Genomic DNA, 18621 nt, shown 5'->3' on the forward strand with positions numbered 1-18621 from the left:
TAAAACAGTGTGATACTGATAAGCCGGTTTTCGGAGTAGACCGGATAAGCTGTATCATTCATTGATCGTATCAGATTGTACTCTTTGCGTTTACTTGGATGCAGGGTTGTTTAACAGATTAATAATCTAATTTGGTTCTCTTAATATTCTATATATTTGGTTGGATAGGAGAGCACTCTCTTTATAATAGCGCTTCTTCCTTGAAGCTGTAAAACCAGAACCATGGCTGCCTTTGAAGGTATACTTTCATTCGTTTTATTGATATTTTGATTCATTTAGTTTGTAAAAATGTCATTCAAATAATCATATCATTAAATAATGTATCGCTCTTAACAATTGTCTCTTATCCAGAAATGGGGGTTCTGCCAGAAATTTCCAAGGCCCTTGATGAAATGGAGTGGACGTAAGTTGCATGATAGAGGTTAAAACTGTTTTTTTTTAATCATACTTTGTATTAAAAATCTTAATAATTACTCGCCAGGCTTCCAACTGATGTCCAAGCTGAAGCGATTCCATTGATTTTGGGTGGTGGTGATGTTTTGATGGCTGCCGAGACCGGCAGTGGAAAAACTGGTGCTTTCTGCATTCCAATTTTGCAAATTGTGTGGGAAACTCTAAAAGACATAGAGTCTGGCAAAGGTTCAAAAGCAATCAAGCAATCCTCTCCGTCATGTACGTATGATATGATTCATTTTCACCCAACTTTAAAAAAAGTAAGCGTATGTTCTAAATATTTTTTACTTCATTGTGCAATAGCTTCAACTTGGTCCTTAAGTTTGTTTGATAGAGGAAGCGCTTTAGCTATTACTCCAGACGGTCTTCGTTGTCAAAGTAGAGAAGTAAAAGAATGGCATGGATGTCGTGCTAACAAAGGAATCCAAGGAAATGGAAAATATTACTTTGAATCAATTGTTACAGAAGAGGGATTATGCCGAGTTGGATGGTCTACTTTTCAAGTAAAATATTAAAAGATTGATAGATAAGTCAAGAAATATATGAAAATTATAGCGTATGTTTATTATTGAATTTAGGCCTCGTTGGATCTAGGAACTGACAAGTTTGGTTGGGGGTATGGAGGAACTGGAAAAAAATCAAACGCCAAACAGTTTGATAATTATGGTGAAGCCTTTGGAATGAACGATGTTATTGGCTGTCTACTTGACTTGGATAAAGGAGAAATTAAATATTTAAAAAATGGAGTAGATTTAGGCACTGCATTTTATCTAAATCCTCAGCAAAAATCGCAAATATTTTTCCCTGCTGTGGTTATTAAAAAAGCAGAAATGTCTTTTAATTTTGGAGCTCAACCATTCAAGTATCCGCCACCAGCTGGATACATTGCTGTTTCTGCAGCACCCAAGGATTGTATTAAACCCAATCCCGCTAATTCTAGTCAAACTCAAGCAGCACCTACTAGTAAAAAACCAGTAAACAATGCTCCTCAAGCTATTGTGATCGAGCCATCTCGTGAACTTGCCGAGCAAACTTATAATCAAATTCAAAAAGTAAGTCCATCCCTTTGTGTAAATTTACTGTTTTAGTTTGTAGGTATACTTAAATGTTAATTATTGAAAATGCTTGACCATAATTACTTTTAGTTCAAAAAATACATCAAAGATCCAGAACTTCGAGAACTACTATTAGTTGGAGGTCAAAGTATTAAAGACCAAATCACTGTCTTGAATCATGGAGTAGATATTGTTGTTGGAACTCCAGGAAGACTTGAAGCCTTGATACAAGATGGGTCTATGCTGCTTCATCAGTGCAGGTGAGTAAAAAAAAAACCGTTATTTTTTGAATTATTACATATGTTTTTTTATATCCAGATTCTTCGTGCTGGATGAAGCAGATGGATTGTTAAAGCAAAGTTATGGGGAACTTATTGAAAAATTACATAAGCAAATGCCTAAAATTACGAATGATGGAAACAGATTACAAATGATCGTGTGCTCAGCTACTTTGCATGACTTTGATGTGAAAAGAATGGCCGTAAGTGCTTATTTACTACTGAAATAACTGTTTCATAAATCAATAGTTTAAATGTTTATGACTTTATTAGGAACGTTTGATGCACTTCCCAACATGGGTCGATTTGAAAGGCGAAGATGCTGTTCCAGAAACGGTACATCACATTGTTGTCATGGTTGATCCTGAGAAGGATGACTCGTGGCAAAATTTAAGAAAGCATATACAAACTGATGGACTTCACGCCAGAGATAACACTAGAGGAAAATCTGCTGGTACGGAATAGTTGATTTAAATTATTGAAATCCTCTCTTGTGGTTTATTTATCATATTCATAGCTTTTATGTACCTGTCCTTGATTGTTTTCAGAGGCTCTTTCCGAGGCGGTTAAAATATTAAAGGGTGAATACTGTCTCCGCGCTATAAAGGAGCACAAAATGGACCGAGCTTTAATTTTTTGTCGAACGAAACTTGATTGTGACAATTTGGAACGTTACTTAAAATCTATTGGCGACCGGGAATTGACTTGTGTATGTTTGCATGGAGATCGGAAGCCTCATGAGCGCAAGAATAATTTAGAGAAATTCAAGCGCGAGGAAGTGAGATTTTTAATTTGCACTGACGTAGCAGCAAGAGGAATTGATATTACAGGCCTTCCTTTCAGTAATTATTTTATCGTCTTAATATTCAATAGTTGTGCATCTATAGTGACAAATAATTAATTCATGAATGCTTTTCAATAGTGATTAATATGACTCTTCCTGATGAAAAGTCAAACTACGTGCACCGCATCGGAAGAGTTGGTAGAGCCGAAAGAATGGGTCTGGCCATATCTTTAGTATCTAGTGTTCCGGAAAAAGTTTGGTATCACGGAGAGTGGTGCTCCTCCCGTGGTCGCAACTGTAATAATACTAATCTCACTGAACAAGGAGGCTGCTGTATTTGGTACAATGAACCAAGGGTGAATAACCGTTTTTACTGTAGCCATTATTATCTTTTTAACATTAATCTGGCTTCTTTTACTGAAATACTCTTTTAATTCTCTTTTTATAGCTACTTGCTGATATTGAAGACCACTTAAATATAACTATACAACAAGTAGAAAAAGATATTAAAGTACCAATGAATGACTTTGATGGAAAAGTCGTTTATGGTGAAAAACGTATTGGCATGGGTACGTATCTGCTAAAAGTAATTTTATTCTGGTTTCCAAGTAATCAAAAACGAATAATTTTTTTTTTTTTCCTTATTAAAGGTTCAACTTACGAGGATCACGTGCAAGAAATGAGTCCAGTGGTTGCAGATTTGACAAATCTTGAGTCACAGGCACAACTTATATATTTGCGTAGACATCAAACTGTCCATTAATGTATGTTTCGAATATTAACTGAATAATTAAAGACTAATATAAGCTTATAATTGAAAACACTGATTTTTCTGTACTTTAAATTTTTGAATAAATTTTTTAATAATATTGATGTAAAGTGTTCATTATGAACAATTTTTTCATACAATCACGAACTATATACTTTTAAAATAAAAATGTTGGTGGATTTAAAAAAAAAAATTTTAACTTGTATTAAGGAAAGAGGCAATTCCTCTTTCAGTATTAAAAAAAGTAAGCAATCATAAATTAATGATAAATAAATCCAGGTCAAAAATACGCTTAAAGATGAGTTCGTGTGTAATTTATGCACACATAATTTAGAGTTAACGTCAAAGGAAAAATAAAAAAATATTAATTTCAACAATTCCGTGTATAAATGATGATATTGTTTTTTTTTATTCAAGGAATTTTCGTTCTTCAATCACTGAGAGCATTTATATCGTTAGTGTACACAACATAAATATGCGCGCACCAACTTTCGAATCAACATTCAGATGCACTTATTTTATTCGGCTGAAAGAAAAGGAAGAAAGGAAGGAAAATGGATGTTGACGCAGTCATAAACGTATTTATGGTTTCAACGGAGAGGTGAAAAATTCAGACAAAAAAATACTGCAGTGGTTTAGAATTTAAAAACAAGGAATACTGATTCCATATGAACCCACGCAATACTTGCTTGCTCCAGAAAACTTTCCTTCTCTGTTTGGTATCAGAAAGCGCTTTACAAACGATTTACTCAGTATATTTATTTGTATTGACTTTCCTTTTTTTTTCTCATTCACACACGAACACTCCAGTTAGACTTGTTTTTATAGAAACAATCTGTCGTATTGTTGTTAAATAAACAAACTCATGTCCAAAATCGTGCATCTACAGATCCGACATGTACGTGTCTTCTAAAGTTAAGTTTTTTCAGTCAATAACAAAAAGTAGAGCTTTATTAGGTTTAAATTATTTTAAAGTAAACAATTAGTAAGCAAGTATAAATCGAAGCAATAATAATTGAGCCAATCAATGAAATGTGCAAAATTGGCGTTTTAAATTCCTTTTTCTTCTTTGTAGCTATATACGGTACATACGTCATCTTTTATTTACAAATTATGGGCTATGAAATTTAACTGCATCATCCAATGCGATAATTTGATACAAGCAACAAAGTTTCTTTTTGTTCGTGAATGTCCAAATTTTCGTCGATTTCTAAAAATTAACCCTTTATTTTCTCAGGTGATCGATTTGAAACCATTACACGCGCCTAAGTACCGTATACAATCAATAATATAATTTACCCCCTTAACGCAATCACATTTTCATGTTCCAAGTTGTTATACATAAAAAACATGTGAACATCATATTTCAATACCGAAAAGAAAATATTAAAAATCTTGAAAATAAGGTATTATGATATTAATATAAATACATGTGCGTAGCGGTACATGAAAATATATATATATTTTTTTTTTTAAAGAAAAATTTAATGGATTATTTAAGCTCTAAACAACCATCATTTGGATGAAACTAATCTTCAAAGCGTTTTCCTGGTATTTGTTTTTCCCTCAAAATCATCACAGAATGAGATTGAAACATTTTTGTTTTGTTTCACAAATTTGCTTCTCTTTCGCATTTTTATTGTTTGACTAATTCTTTGCTGCTTTTATTTTATTGAAATTAGAAACGCGATTATTTTTCACTGATTACTCTTATAGTATTCATTTTTTTTTTTTTTTTTTATTCATATAATGTGATTTTCTTTGTTTGTATACACGTTTCTCTTGTCGCGTTACTTACACGCATGAAAATGGCACCGATAAAAAAATTTTCTTTTGCTCACTTTCTCTATAAGTATATTTCGGTTTTGAACTCGAAAAATTTAACTTTTCGAGTTTCTTATGTTCACCGTATACGTAATTTATATTCGTGCACGTATGTAACTACATACATATACATCGCGCGAAACATATATATTATGTTAAAACGACGGTAGTATGACAACGATGACAACAGCCAGTGCTTTCTCATCACTCCTCTCATTTGTATTTTTATTTTCATATCATCTGAGTTACTCAATTTTAATCATCTTGATATGTGTATATACGTACATAATAGGTACTTGTATGTATATACATACACATACATATTTTTTTTATTATCTATATAAGCAATTTGACATACCTATATTTTATTTCGAGTTTCACAGTTTTGCATTTTTTGTTTGATTTCTGCCGATTCGCGATACGTCAGCTATAAACGTGATAGTTTAAGATACGTTTTCTTTCTTTTTTTTTTTTTTTTTTCATCTAAACACGCAATAACAAATAAAATCCATGAAATAATTAATAATATTTCTTCTATTTAATCGTTATTTATTTATAAAGATTTGTCCTTTACTTAATTTTCCAGTTCACTCTCAGTTTATAATTATTTTCTTTTTATCATATAAATATTTGACACTAAGAGTTAAACGCAGTATTAAAAATAAAAATCATCTTCAAGTATAGATAAGCAGTGTGTTACATGTACGAAAATTATTTTTAAGAAATAAATAAAAATTGCGCGACGTTTATGTGATTTCATTCTATATTTTTTGAGAAATTTTCTAAACATTTAAAACAGTCTTGCTGCACATTTATATACTTTTCTTATCCAATAATAAAAAGAAGAGCAATTTACGTAATAGTTAAAGTTTCAGATGCATCGAGCGTGTCAATGATTGACATTTGATTCTTTTCCACGCAATTCAAATGTCAACATTAAGACACGCTTCACTTTATTTTATGAGATAAGAAATCTACCATAAATTCAATTTTATTTAACTGAATTTTTTACTTGACACTTAGTAATAAATGATTATTCATACTACTAATATTTCTTCAATGTGTATTTTGAAAAATCGTAACAAAAACCATATTATCATCTCTTTGAGTCGATTAAATTAAAAAGCATTTCATTTCAACAAGCCATTGATTGTTGATGCTAACACGTATACACTCATTTTGATTCTTCTTTGGATAAGCTTGATAAAACCAATCTACTCAATGCTGAATATTTTTTTAGTTCTAACAAATGTTAAAAGTTTGATAAAAAACGATATCGACACAGTTAAAAAATTTCATTGACGTTATATTAGAGACTATCAATAAAATTGTACATATTTTGACACAATAAATCAGCTTTTACTTTTTTATTCAAGTCTAAAGTTTTCAGCTATCATAGAAATGTGTAGAAATATTAAATCAATAAATAATTTGAGTATTTTATACTCATTTTGGTAGGTGTAACAGACAGGTAACTTTTTGGTAGTTTGAAAGTATAATAACTTGGTTAATAAAAAATAAAAAAGACACAACACATAATCTAATGTAATGGTTGTTGCAAAGTTTTTGTAATAAAATAAATATATTGAGCATTCGCATCATTACAATAATAATGATAGTAGTAATAATAATAATAGTAATAATAATAATAATGTAAATAATAATAATAATATTAACAATAATTATAAGAAATTTTTTTTGCAATCATAATAATAAGTTTAAAACAACTAATATATCTCTGTTATATCTCATACACATAATACAATCGATTGTCACAGTCGCTATATAATTTTACATATGAATCATTAAAATTATCTCGTATTGACACTTTTGGTTAATGTAGTTGGTTAATAAAGTTTACTACTTTTGTAATAATAATAGTATTAATAATATTAACAATACAACTATTGATAAGTTCTGATTATCGATACCGTTTCTTATCGATTCAAATTGTTCAACGAAATTAAATTTATAAAATATATAGCACTGGATGGATTCGACAAAAATGCTTGTAATGCAACAGAATCAAGACGGGCGCACGCGCTAGATACATATATGTACTTGTTATACAATTAAAACGCTCTTCAAAATACTGTAAAATCTCACAAAATACTCTTCTCATAAAAAGACGTAGCTGAAATTTTTACAAACAGGGTCAAAGTGTTTGTAATAATAAATTTAAACTCAAGAGATTCAAATACATGTACGCGGACAAATGATTACACAACTGTACAAAAATTGTACGCGTGGCGCTGCTCTGTTATTAAAAAAGGGATGGGGTTAAAAGCTGTCGAGAGGAAAACAAGTGCAAAGGAGAAGCAATTTTATGGTTTTAGTTCAACTTAGAGGCTGGCTGACTGGTTGGTAGGCATAATGATAGAAAATTGTTTTCATTTGCATGTCTAACAAAATTAAATAAAGAAACGAAACTAATAAACAAAAACAATAGTAATATTAACGTAACAATAGTAGTTCAAACCAATAGATTTAAAAAATTCAAGTAATAGATATAATGAGGGAAGGTAAGGTGATGGAATAACGTATTAATAATGTCTCAATCTCAGGGAATGAAGAAGCACACAAGTACGTATGCGAGCACGTACGTACTCATTGTACAAAAGTTCCATGCGTTATCAATAAAAAAAAAATATTTAAAGCCAGACAGTGATGACAAGCCAGGCTTTTGGTAACCAAAGAGGAGTATTAGGATCAAAAGGAGGAAAAGTTTTTGATTAATTGGGACCGGTGTACGACACTTCATATAATTTTTTTTATTCACGAATCTCTAGTATTACTCTCAAGTGCTCAGACAGCATTTCTCTGAATCATGACATAATGCAAAAGTTTTTTTTCTCGACGAATAACGATTCTTAATGATAATAATAATAATGAAAAAAAAAAAAATATATATTGGTATGATCTTGCCCTTGTGGCTGCAAATTACTCTTTATAAACTTGTTCCATCCGGCTGTCTCACACGAAATTCAATTTATCTTCTACTCTTTGCCAAAATTTGTCAACCTGATGGAGAAGCTACGAGAGTGTGGCTTGTTTTGTGTTTACTCTTGCTGAATTTAAAGTGTCTCTGCGTTAGCGCATCGCTCATGTGAGTTGGTTTATTAGGTGTACGTGAGCATGGCTAGTACATAGGGTTAAAGTACGTTTGCTTCAAAAAATTGCGTTCCTCCCTTTTCATCTCCTTATCATTCAACTGCATTCAACTGCTGCTGTTGCTGTTGCCGCTGCCGCTACTATATTTATTCTTCATGTACTCCTATATAGGAATCACTATCCCATTCGACGGAGCACTCTAGTTGATCCGAACTCCCTGAAGACCGGAGGTGAGGAGCCTCGAGCCGCAGCTACAGCATCGGCGGCGGCGGCTTCGGCATGGCGCGATTCACCGCGAGCTGTGCTAGCATTGGCGAAAGTCGAGCTGCGAGCCAAGCATAAACCAAGTCATAAGAGCTCGTACTGGCGCAAATGCATTCGCTGAATTATGTCCCGACAATCATTGAACACTCGCTTGATATTTTCCGTGTCGACGGCGCACGTAAAGTGCGGGTAGCAATAGTGTTTGCCATCCCCGCTCGCCGTGCTTATACGCTAAAGAAAAACAAAAAAATAAATAAATAAAATTACAGCAGTTGGTAAGTTTGGCAAGAAGGAAAAAAAAATTTTAAAAAACGTCATCGAGTTGCGTAAATGTCAAAGAGGTTCTTACAAGAAATTCATCTCTAATGAAGTACTTTGCCCGAATGACATCGGGTGCTTCGGAAGGATCTGCCACCACCCCGGGCTCGGCTGGCGTTTGGTACCTGGAGAATTCGGGAAAGTAGTCTTCTAATTTGTGCTTGCCTGCCTTCACCTTTTCCGCAAGCAAATCTTGCTTGTTGAGGAACAATATTACTGATATTGTGCGGAGCCATCTGAAAATTCCAAGTTCAACAATCGCTTAGCATACTAAAATAGGACAGAGAAAAGTTGAAAAAAAAAAAAAAAAAAAAAAAAAAATTATTAAATAGAGAACAGTAAGCAATACCGATTGTTCCAAATGCTTTTAAACAAGTCGAGACTCTCCCGGAGTCTGAGTTTCGTGGGGTCCTCCCGAAGCACCATGTTGTAACTACTGCACGCCGTTACGAAGATAATCGCCGTTACATCGTTGAAGCACTGTATCCATTTTCTTCTCTCGTCTCTCTGTCCTCCCACGTCGAACATGCTGTTTTAAAGAATCAGGGCATCATTTTTTTTTAGAAACACAAGATTCAAAGAGTAAAAATTGCTAGGCAATCCTACACAAACTTACTGAAAGTTAACTTTGTCAACTTGAAATCGTGTTTCGAAGATACCGGAAGTTAAAACACGACACCGAAGTATGTCCTGAAAAAAAAAGACGTGACTCAAGTGATTTGAAAAAAAAAAAAAAAGTATTTCTTTTTACAGGTACGATGAAAAGTAAGACGCTTACCTGTTCCGTGGGCGTGTAATCGGTTTGCTTGACGATGGCTACTTTATCTAGGAAACTGAAACAAAAAGCAAACACAACGAACGCTTAGACGATAATTGATACAATCGGATGAAGCGTAATAATGAATTCGACACGACTAAATGAGCCATTATTCGTACAATAAATATGCATAATTCTCGAAACAGGAAAAAAAAGGGGTGGGGGACAATCGAGGGATGCATAACTTATATGTAAATACAGATAAGTAAATTATTGGCTGTCAAACTGTTTGGTTTTTCCCTCGAAAAGCGTCAGACGCAGGAAAAATAACACAGGAGGAGGAGACCACGAAAAGAAGTGGGAAAGGATATACATATATGTATGTATGTATAGGGGCGCACAACGAGAGAGAGAGAAAGAGAGGGAGGACTGAAATAGATGATGAGAGAAAGAGTGCGAGGAGGGAAGGTTGGCAGGGTGGTATCGATCGCATAATACAACGCGTAGCGATAATACGATATAAAAAAGATAGCCCAAAGCCAGCTAGATCACTCGAAGCTTGCAAGCACATTCACCTCCTACGTACAGTATTATTATTATTATTGTTATTATTATTATTTCAACTAAAGACCCAAAAGGTCATCCCACCATTATATTAACGTATTATTATCTTACAGAGGGATGATGGGACAGGGAAGGGTGGGTCCACGATTGGAGTTAACTCCAAAATTTACAAACGGCACGCATCGATCACCTGCTGCAGTGATTAGAATAACAAATACCTATAGAGATGGGGATGTATCTCATAATGTATGTGTGCGCCCTCGAGCAAGCAAAAAATAAATGAAAATCTCATAGGAAAAGACGAGCTGGTACCATGGAAAAGGAGGGGGATAAACTGTCGTGGAGGGCGGGTGTGAAATAAGTGTATAGGTATGTCTCCAAATCTGAATTTAGCGCGAACGAGGAGAAGCTATACTACAATGTGTGTAAGTTGTAGGTATAATAATTATGTAATATAACATATATTACATGAGTAATACATCTTAGGTATTACCTTCCTATGCTTGTATTACATGTGATAGAGAGTCCGCGGGAAGGAGGGGAGGGGGAGGACACTCGACCCCCTTGCATATATAGCGGTAAGTAAAGAGGATGGAGAGGAGCGTGTGGTAAGTAAGCAAGCAAGCAAGTACACTGCATGTTGAGAGAAGGCGAGATATTGAGAGAGAGAGAGAGAGAGAGAGAAAGGTATACATAATACATAGGTATATGGAAAATACAGGCGAGAAGGGGTTGTTGGGACGTCCACGACGAGGAGGAGGAGGAGGAGGAGGAGGAGGAAGCGAGAGATATGGGATGAGCCGTGTATATATATAAGAGGGAGGACGCTCGCTCTCTTAGAGTTAGGTATATATATTATGTATACCGTATATATAAAAGCTATGCTGCTGCTGTTGCAGAGAGAAAAAGCGAAGGGCCAACTGAAGCGCGAAAATCTATCGACGGGGCTTTTAATAAAAGAGCTGATTGACAGGAGTATATTATATATTTTATACTCATACCGTATATTTATACAGGCACGCCCGTTGTCTGTCTTTATACACGACTATAAGGGTGTTGGTTGGTTAATCAGTTAGTTAGTTAGTTGAAGGCACATTTAGAGGTATTAAACCAACGGGGGTATATATATGGGGTGTACACATGCATATATACCAATATAGTAATCGATGCCTGTGTGTACAGTTGTATGTACATGCAATATCATATACCAGTGAGAACTAGGCAAATGGGTCAGCGCAACATATGTACCAGACAGGCTTTACAACCGACACCCGGCATCCGCTCTTCCCATCGCAGCTTGCACGGCTTGCTGGGCCAACTCTTACGCCCATAGCATACCTACACTGTTCGTCCGTTCGATAAAAATTAAAAGCATCTAGTCAAAGAGATATCCAGCAGCATCCAGACTGAACGAGTTCCTCTCTCGACTAAAACTCAACACGCCGCTATATGTATATATATAACTGGTCGGCAATCGATAGCTATACTATGTGTACGTATATAGGTATGTTGTGTATGAGGTACGAAAGCTCCCGTGTGTTATATGTAGCCCTCGAGTGCTTTCTTTTCCTGCGCTCCTTTGCCCTACTACTAGGTATATAAGTTATATATTATGTACATAACTGCACTTTGCCGATTTTCACGATTCACCGATTATTTTATCTCTGAGAAATGGTCTTGGGGCAACCTGTTGGCTTCCGATATATTATGCGCTTGAAAGCTCCAGCGAATACGAATCACCTTTTTTTTTTTTTTTTTTTTTTTTTTCCCCAAAAGCTTTATGATTAAATTATTGCAGTAAAAGATCACGAGCGGGTACAGAATACGTCCACGTGAATGTACAATGGATAACGACATGTTGTTGCGTTTGGAAGTAAAATCGGGTTTACGATACTCGCGAAGCCAATGTCCAATACGAAGTCCACCTACATAGGTTTTTTTCAATTCGAACGATCCCACCGAGCTTTTCAAAACAACTGCTCCGTGTGTATTATTTTCACCCACGTGAACACACATGCGGGACAGAAACGCACTAAATTCGCTCGTAAATTATTAAGGTATTTACAAGACTTTTGATTGTGAAAAGTGATGATGTACTTTATAAAAAAAAATTCGATAAACGCCAAGAGTTTTTGCTTGTTTTTCTTTTCTCCCAATGCAAGTACGCTCCGAGTTTGCATATATTTTCTCAAACTGAATCATTGATGTCCCACGCAATTGGATCTTTCAATCGACAGAAAGGGACCAAGATACACTGCACGATTTCGTAAGTGGATCAGCCGTTCGATTACGCGAGGGAAAGAATTGGGAAAAAAAAAACATTATCTAGGAGAAAAGGGCAGAGGGGGGGGGAGTAAGAAAAAGAGCGTTGCAGGCGCAAGAGGAGGCCTATACATCAGGTATATGTGTATCATCGTGGAAGCCCAGCGAGAGATGCTCGGACCACAAGCGAGCGTTTCCGCGGCAACCTGTATATCTCGCGTCAACACACAAAGAGGAGGAGAGAGAGAAAGAGGGAGTCTCCCTCTCCACACGTTGTATCTGTATAAGCCTCTCTCTCTCTCTCTCGGCTTTTCTTAAAATATAACAGCTCTATTTATATCTCGGGACGCGCACTAGCGTTTTGCGGCATCAAAGGAAAATAGCGAGCTCGCGTGTTTCCCTTGGGCTGCTGCTTACAGCGAAGAAAATTCGAAAAATCAGAGGAGGGGGGGGGGGAAACCAAACGGGATAGCGAGACTCGGCTAGGATAACGATGCTGTAACATAACTAGCGCAATGGTCGCATCCGCGAGCGATTAGCGTCGCCGGTAGTATCGTGTGTGAGAATTTCAATGAGCAGCAGTAGCAGAAGCAGCAGATAAATAGAGCGCGTTACAGCTATACACTGGGAGAAAGAACTGCTGCGTCCTTTAGCGACAACGAGCAGTCTAACAAGGGGACGACGTGTAACTGTACGAAGCTTGAGTTACAACCGCGCGCGAGTCTCGTTGCAAGGGGCCCGTGTGTAGTCGCCGACCAATCGGCTGCCATTGATCAATTAAACGGATCAACCTTCGCTCGCTTCTTGAGTGCGCCTCGGCCATATAAGGTGCATGTGTCTCAATGCGCTTGCCCGTCGCAGTCGTACTTTATGTATATATTAATAATAATAATTATAATTATAAACCAAGCGCCGTTTCAGCGGTGGGTAGCTTTCGTTCTCGTTGGTCAAAGGAATAATCTCCCGCGCGGCAGTAGGTCGTCGACCTATTTGATTAAGAAGCTATTATTGCGTTATTTTACGCGCGGTGAACGTCAAAACCCGACGGCGAACAGTTGGGAGAAGACGAGGTAAGCTGTTACAAATTTAATCAAAAGGTCCCGACAGTCCAACCATTTCGCAGCTCGGCTGATTTGAAGATCGCGGAAAATTACGAAATTGCAGCGCCGAGTGACGTTAATTGCACTACTTTTCCTTAATCTTCGTAGCTTTTTTTCTTCTTTTGATTAATTAATCGGTACGTCGAACTCGCGACAATCGTTGCGGCGTCTTTCGAGCCATGTGTTTTGTACATTATGATTAGTTTCATCACTATACATAAATGCTGCTGGCGTTTATATCATCGGTTATATAAATCCTTGAATCATTGAAGAGAAAACTGTGGCGATTTTAAATCCAAACAATAAAGCAGATACATTTTGGAAGGGACGATGTATATTGCGTAGACGTGCAAGTGAGAATAATCAAACGAAAGCTCAACTTACTATTTGGCGCAGTCGATTAGCTGATACTCGTGACTCCTTTCGAAGCTCTGCTGCACGCCTCGATCCTTCCAGAGGGTTTCGACGATTTCGTAAAACTCCTGCAAGCATACATTATATCGAAAAATTTAGTCAACGTTCAATACTTGCGTACTGCGAATACCTTACGTGAACACAGAGGTATGAGTGTATACAGCAAGTAACATGTGTAAAAGCGTTACATGATAAATTAACTGTACTTTCTGTCGGCCTCTGACATGTGCCTTGTACAAGGGACTATTCGTCATCCTCATCATCTTCCTGCATGGCGCATATTATTATATTACGGTCTTACGTAATTTTGGAAAAATTGATTTTTTACAGATACATTTGGTCAATACCTTCGTTATCCGTGGAAAGCAATAAAAATCAATAACGCTTATTAAGACTATACGTATACACAGGTGTATACGTGCATGTATGTGAGGGGTTCTAATTACGCGTCAAAATATGCACGATTATATATATATATATATATATATATGCGATAAATAGCCGTCGGTGATGTCGATATTTTCGATATACCTAAACCGTGATATTTTGGCAAACGCGAACCTTCAAATGACGAAACCACAACGAGCGTCGAGTGTCAGATGTCACGAGTTATTTTCATGGAGGTGCAGCAGCAGCAGACCAAAAGTCCAATATAAGTGAAACGTTTATTTTTACACTTAAGTACCTATGTACGAAAATGAAATTCATATATACATGATACGATGGGGTAGATAAGTACCAAAAAATTCGAAACGTAAATGTGTATAGGTACAGGTGGTGTACCTTGTTTTTCTTCGACTGTTTCGACAAAAATGGATAACGTTGTCTAGCCGAGAGAAAAATAATCGACACCAATACCCATCATACGCGTGTGAACAATGTTTGTACGTAAGTTGGCGCGTGGATTAAGTATTATTTTATTCGTAGCGTAGGCATATAATATACAAACACGTGCACATGTGCACGACGCGCACCTCGATAAATCCATCAGATCTGATTGCGTAATGCTTGAAATGATGCGCCCTGTACACGTATGTAGGTTCACCTGCATGTGAAGAATGAAATTGACAGACGATGAGACCTTCGAATTTCCCGAAACGACATGGCTCGGAAGATAATGCGACATGTCTGTAGTTGGGTATACGTGTTTAATTATTAGTGCGAGAAGCTATTAGCCGCAATTGGATTACGATTAGATTAAACGGCGCGTAAAAAAAAGAAAAAAAAAAGAAAAAAAAGAATACAGAAATCAAACAAAAGCAAGGAATGTGTGTATACTTGGTATCTTTTACGTGTATATGTGCGCGAACGAGTTGAAAAGATTGTTGAGCATAATAGGTGAGAAAAGATGGTGTATTTTCTGTACACATGGAGGAAGATGAAACAACGCAACAGCAGCTTGGGAGAGAAAAAGAGAGAAAGATTCGGTCGATCGAATTGAGCCTGGTAGCCTCCGGAGATTCGTTTTATTACGCCGATTAATAAGCGGATGGCGTACAAGCTTCGATTCGCTTTGTTTTTCAATTGCCAACGTTGATTGATCAAAATGGAATAAACGATTAATGGGGGAATGGGAATCGATCGAGCCGAGTTACGTTCGTTCGTTCCCCGAATAGAAGCGCCTTTGGCATTTTCATTATCCTCCATACACTCGATCTCATTCCGATCCCTATTACTGCTGCACTACACTTTACTCAAAAATACATGCGCGCAACTCGAATATCGCCTCTCATGCAACGTCAATATCTCGTTGTCATTCTTCATATCTTGCTCGGTGGCCGCTCGTTTTTAATAACACGGGATTTTTTTTACTTTACAAAGTATTTACGTTTCATTGGGCGCAGTTATCGATGTTAATGATGAAATCATTGACAACAATTGGAACGTACAGGGAGCGAGTACATATAGGTAAGACAAGCGGATCGTGCAGTTGAGCAAAAACTGGAGCTGCTACTTGTTGTGAAAACATTATAAAAGACCTGATTACGAGCACGACGGTTCTCAACTCATCGGTATAGGTATACAGGCTCGTCTCGAGATTAACAAGACGTTTATTTTTATTTTCCTCAATAGCCATGTATGATGATATTTTCTTTGCAAATCCTACGAGATAATCGATAAGAAATACTCTACAATCATTGCTCATCAAGTTACGGTACATGTATAAGTTCATGCTTTGTATTTATTCGAGGCAGCAACGATTATGCAGTAGTTGATTGATAGGTATTTTATTTATCTTTGATAATACCATCATGCTCACACTTGAGTTAATTTTTCTTTATCATCATAACATATAAAGGCAAAAGCATAGTATTTACTAATCGATCCTCTCGTATGAGCGGCCACTAGCACATTCTGGCTATAAGTAATGACCAAAAATTTGTTATTTTCATTATTACGACAATACTTTGGATAATATCGTATTTTATCGCTTTTAACTTGACGCGATAATATTATCACTATCAAAGAAAAGGTTGTTTCAATTTAAAAATATACAGAAAGATAAGAGTAATAATAAATAAAAGAGATGCATAAAAACTAATGAAAGAAAAAAAAAAAAATCGTAACTAGATATCGCACATGCATTTTGTTCCTCCAGCAGTGATTACTCTGATATGTGTTATGGAGCGTTTGAATTTTTATCAGATTGAAACTTGTGAAAGTTATTATTCCAAATTACGGTAAATCAATTATAAGGAGTGTGTTAAAAATAAAAGGCAGATAGCAAAAAAGTGATAAGAAAAGCATAATGGCCAAGAGCACAAGTACAGAAAAAAATGTACTCACTGGAGGATAATCGAAATCTGGGGAAGACGAGACGTCAAGGATGTAGTCGACTCTGCTCTGATTTGCAGGATCCTCTAACGTCACGGGTGGCGTTAACGTGCTCATTGCGCCGGTTATCGTCTGAAAGCAATCAATCGTTGATCACTATAAGCTGTGCCCCTTGTATAAGAATGTGAGTCAGAAGCTAAGACGCTGTCGCAAAACACGTTATTTTTCATCTTCCATTAATTAAAATTTTTTGCTAGTCCAAGACTCTGAGTATTTATCTTGACTAAATTGCGAACGTCAAATATTGACATATTTTCATACGCACACTATTCTCCAGCTTAACGCGACTGTAATGAAATTTATGTTTCATGAAATTTATCTTACCACAATAGCGTCCCTGATGTTTTTCTTAATATCTTCAATTTTTTGTCGTTTTTCCCTGAAAAAACGATGCATTCTTTATAATTACGTTAAAAAATATATTTCTTGTACAAAAGTTAAAAGGCTGTAATTTTTCAATTCGCTTAAATGTTAAGATTTTTAAATATAAAAAAAAAAAAATTTACGATTTATTTTTTATTGTCAAATAAATGGAATGAAAACAAGTATTGTTAGTTTTATTGGAATGGAGGAAGCGAGAAAAACTTACGGTTCACTGAATCCATTCACGTGCAGTATTCTCATCTGTTTGACAATTGTACTTTTGCCGGATTCACCCGCACCTACGAGGAAAAAAAAAAAAACAAAAAAAAAACAAAAAAAAAACAAATAATCGATTTTAACAATCTGACTTGAAAACTTGCGGTTGAAAAATGTTTAATTATTTATTTAAAGAAAAAAATTTCGATGTACTTTTGTATGGTGGCTATAAGCACTTTGGGGATTAAGAAGAATTGGGACTTGAAACTAAAAATAGGAAATATTTTTAATACTTTTGTTGATATGGGTTTCAGAAATTTAAAGTAATTTGAAATAATTGTATAATTTTTCAAATTTACTCTCTTATGTCAGTCAGATGAGATAAATTTGAAAGAAAGACTATTTTAATTGAAACAAAATTACAAATTTGATTGCATTTGATGGACAAATTACATACTTTCTAAATTTCAAATTAATTAATATACAATCATACATTAAATTTAAAAATAATAATAGCAATCAAGTTTGTTTGATTACTCAAGATTTTCATTGATGTAATAACCAGGCAAAATTCAGGTAAATTTCATCGCAGAAGTGAAATAAAATACCATTGCAGCACAATGTCAAACAAAACATTTGGAGTTTCCCAAGCTTGCCATGTATAGCAGGCTAGGCGGCATAAACAAAAAAAAAAAAAAAAAAAAAAAAAAAAGATACGTCACACACTCGTTTCAATTTGCCCACGATTGCAACCAGCTGCCACCGCAATGATGTTGCAAACGATGGAAAAAAACTTGGTTGATTAAGTACCTATTACAAAATACTAGGTCACATAAGGTGAGAAAGGAATAAGGGAAAAAAGATCGTGAACGGCTGTGTAAGGGTCCTTGAAAAGGATTAAAAGACAAACGTGTGGGCAAAAAAGGAGCTCACCGAGCAGAAGGAGTCTGTGGGTCGCCCTGTAGACCTGCTTGTCCTTCTGGAGCTGGCGAGTGATAGCGTCGGAACGCCTCTTCTGGTTCTTACTGTCATCCTGGCCGGCCTTGCTGCTCTGACTGCCGAAGCACCCCATGACACAGGAGAGGCACGCGAGTCCTTCCCCTGCGCCTCCTCCACCCTCCTCCTGCACGGTGGTGGCGGTGGCGGTGGCAGCGGTGACGACGGCGGCGGCAGCGGCGCCCGGCTGCGCCTCCTCACCAGCCGGCTGCGGCGGCGGCGCCAGATGCGACGGTGGCTGCTGCGGCTGCCTCCTCG

The 18621-nt window shown here is 36.2% G+C and overlaps 2 protein-coding genes across 2 annotated transcripts; one reads left to right on the forward strand and one right to left on the reverse strand.

Annotated features, from left to right (window-relative positions):
• Positions 1-38: 38 nt before the first annotated feature.
• Ddx1 (ATP-dependent RNA helicase Ddx1) lies at positions 39-3509 on the forward strand. Its single transcript, XM_014364547.2, has 12 exons — positions 39-238; positions 352-403; positions 482-672; positions 757-956; positions 1032-1505; positions 1599-1768; positions 1827-1989; positions 2060-2240; positions 2335-2628; positions 2709-2926; positions 3019-3139; positions 3221-3509. The coding sequence occupies exons 1-12, from the start codon at positions 223-225 to the stop codon at positions 3331-3333; spliced, it is 2193 nt and encodes a 730-aa protein (XP_014220033.2). The 5' UTR covers positions 39-222; the 3' UTR covers positions 3334-3509.
• Positions 3510-3725: 216 nt separating this feature from the next.
• Positions 3726-18621, reverse strand: Galphas (G protein alpha s subunit). The gene is made up of 10 exons (XM_014347856.2): positions 18301-18621; positions 17378-17450; positions 17113-17167; positions 16741-16860; positions 13924-14021; positions 9635-9689; positions 9473-9546; positions 9206-9385; positions 8888-9092; positions 3726-8769 (listed from the first exon to the last, which is right to left on the reverse strand). Exons 1-10 carry the CDS (start codon positions 18437-18439, stop codon positions 8623-8625), a joined length of 1146 nt encoding a protein of 381 aa, XP_014203342.1. The 5' UTR covers positions 18440-18621; the 3' UTR covers positions 3726-8622.

This window comes from Copidosoma floridanum, unplaced genomic scaffold (genome assembly GCF_036245765.1).
Source record: "Copidosoma floridanum isolate Cflo_tuat_1 unplaced genomic scaffold, Cflo_Japanese_pri ptg000001l, whole genome shotgun sequence".
Classification (NCBI taxonomy): Eukaryota; Metazoa; Arthropoda; class Insecta; order Hymenoptera; family Encyrtidae; genus Copidosoma; species Copidosoma floridanum.

Coding starts and splice junctions, on each gene's coding strand:
- Ddx1 (XM_014364547.2), top strand. Junction 957..1,031: donor TTGGATGGTCTACTTTTCAA/GTAAAATATTAA, acceptor TATTGAATTTAG/GCCTCGTTGGATCTAGGAAC. Junction 1,990..2,059: donor TTGATGTGAAAAGAATGGCC/GTAAGTGCTTAT, acceptor TGACTTTATTAG/GAACGTTTGATGCACTTCCC.
- Galphas (XM_014347856.2), bottom strand. CDS start 18,439: ATGGGGTGCTTCGGCAGTCAGAGCAGCAAGGCCGGCCAGGATGACAGT. Junction 17,451..18,300: donor CCACAGACTCCTTCTGCTCG/GTGAGCTCCTTT, acceptor TTTTCCTCGTAG/GTGCGGGTGAATCCGGCAAA. Junction 17,168..17,377: donor GTGAATGGATTCAGTGAACC/GTAAGTTTTTCT, acceptor TCGTTTTTTCAG/GGAAAAACGACAAAAAATTG.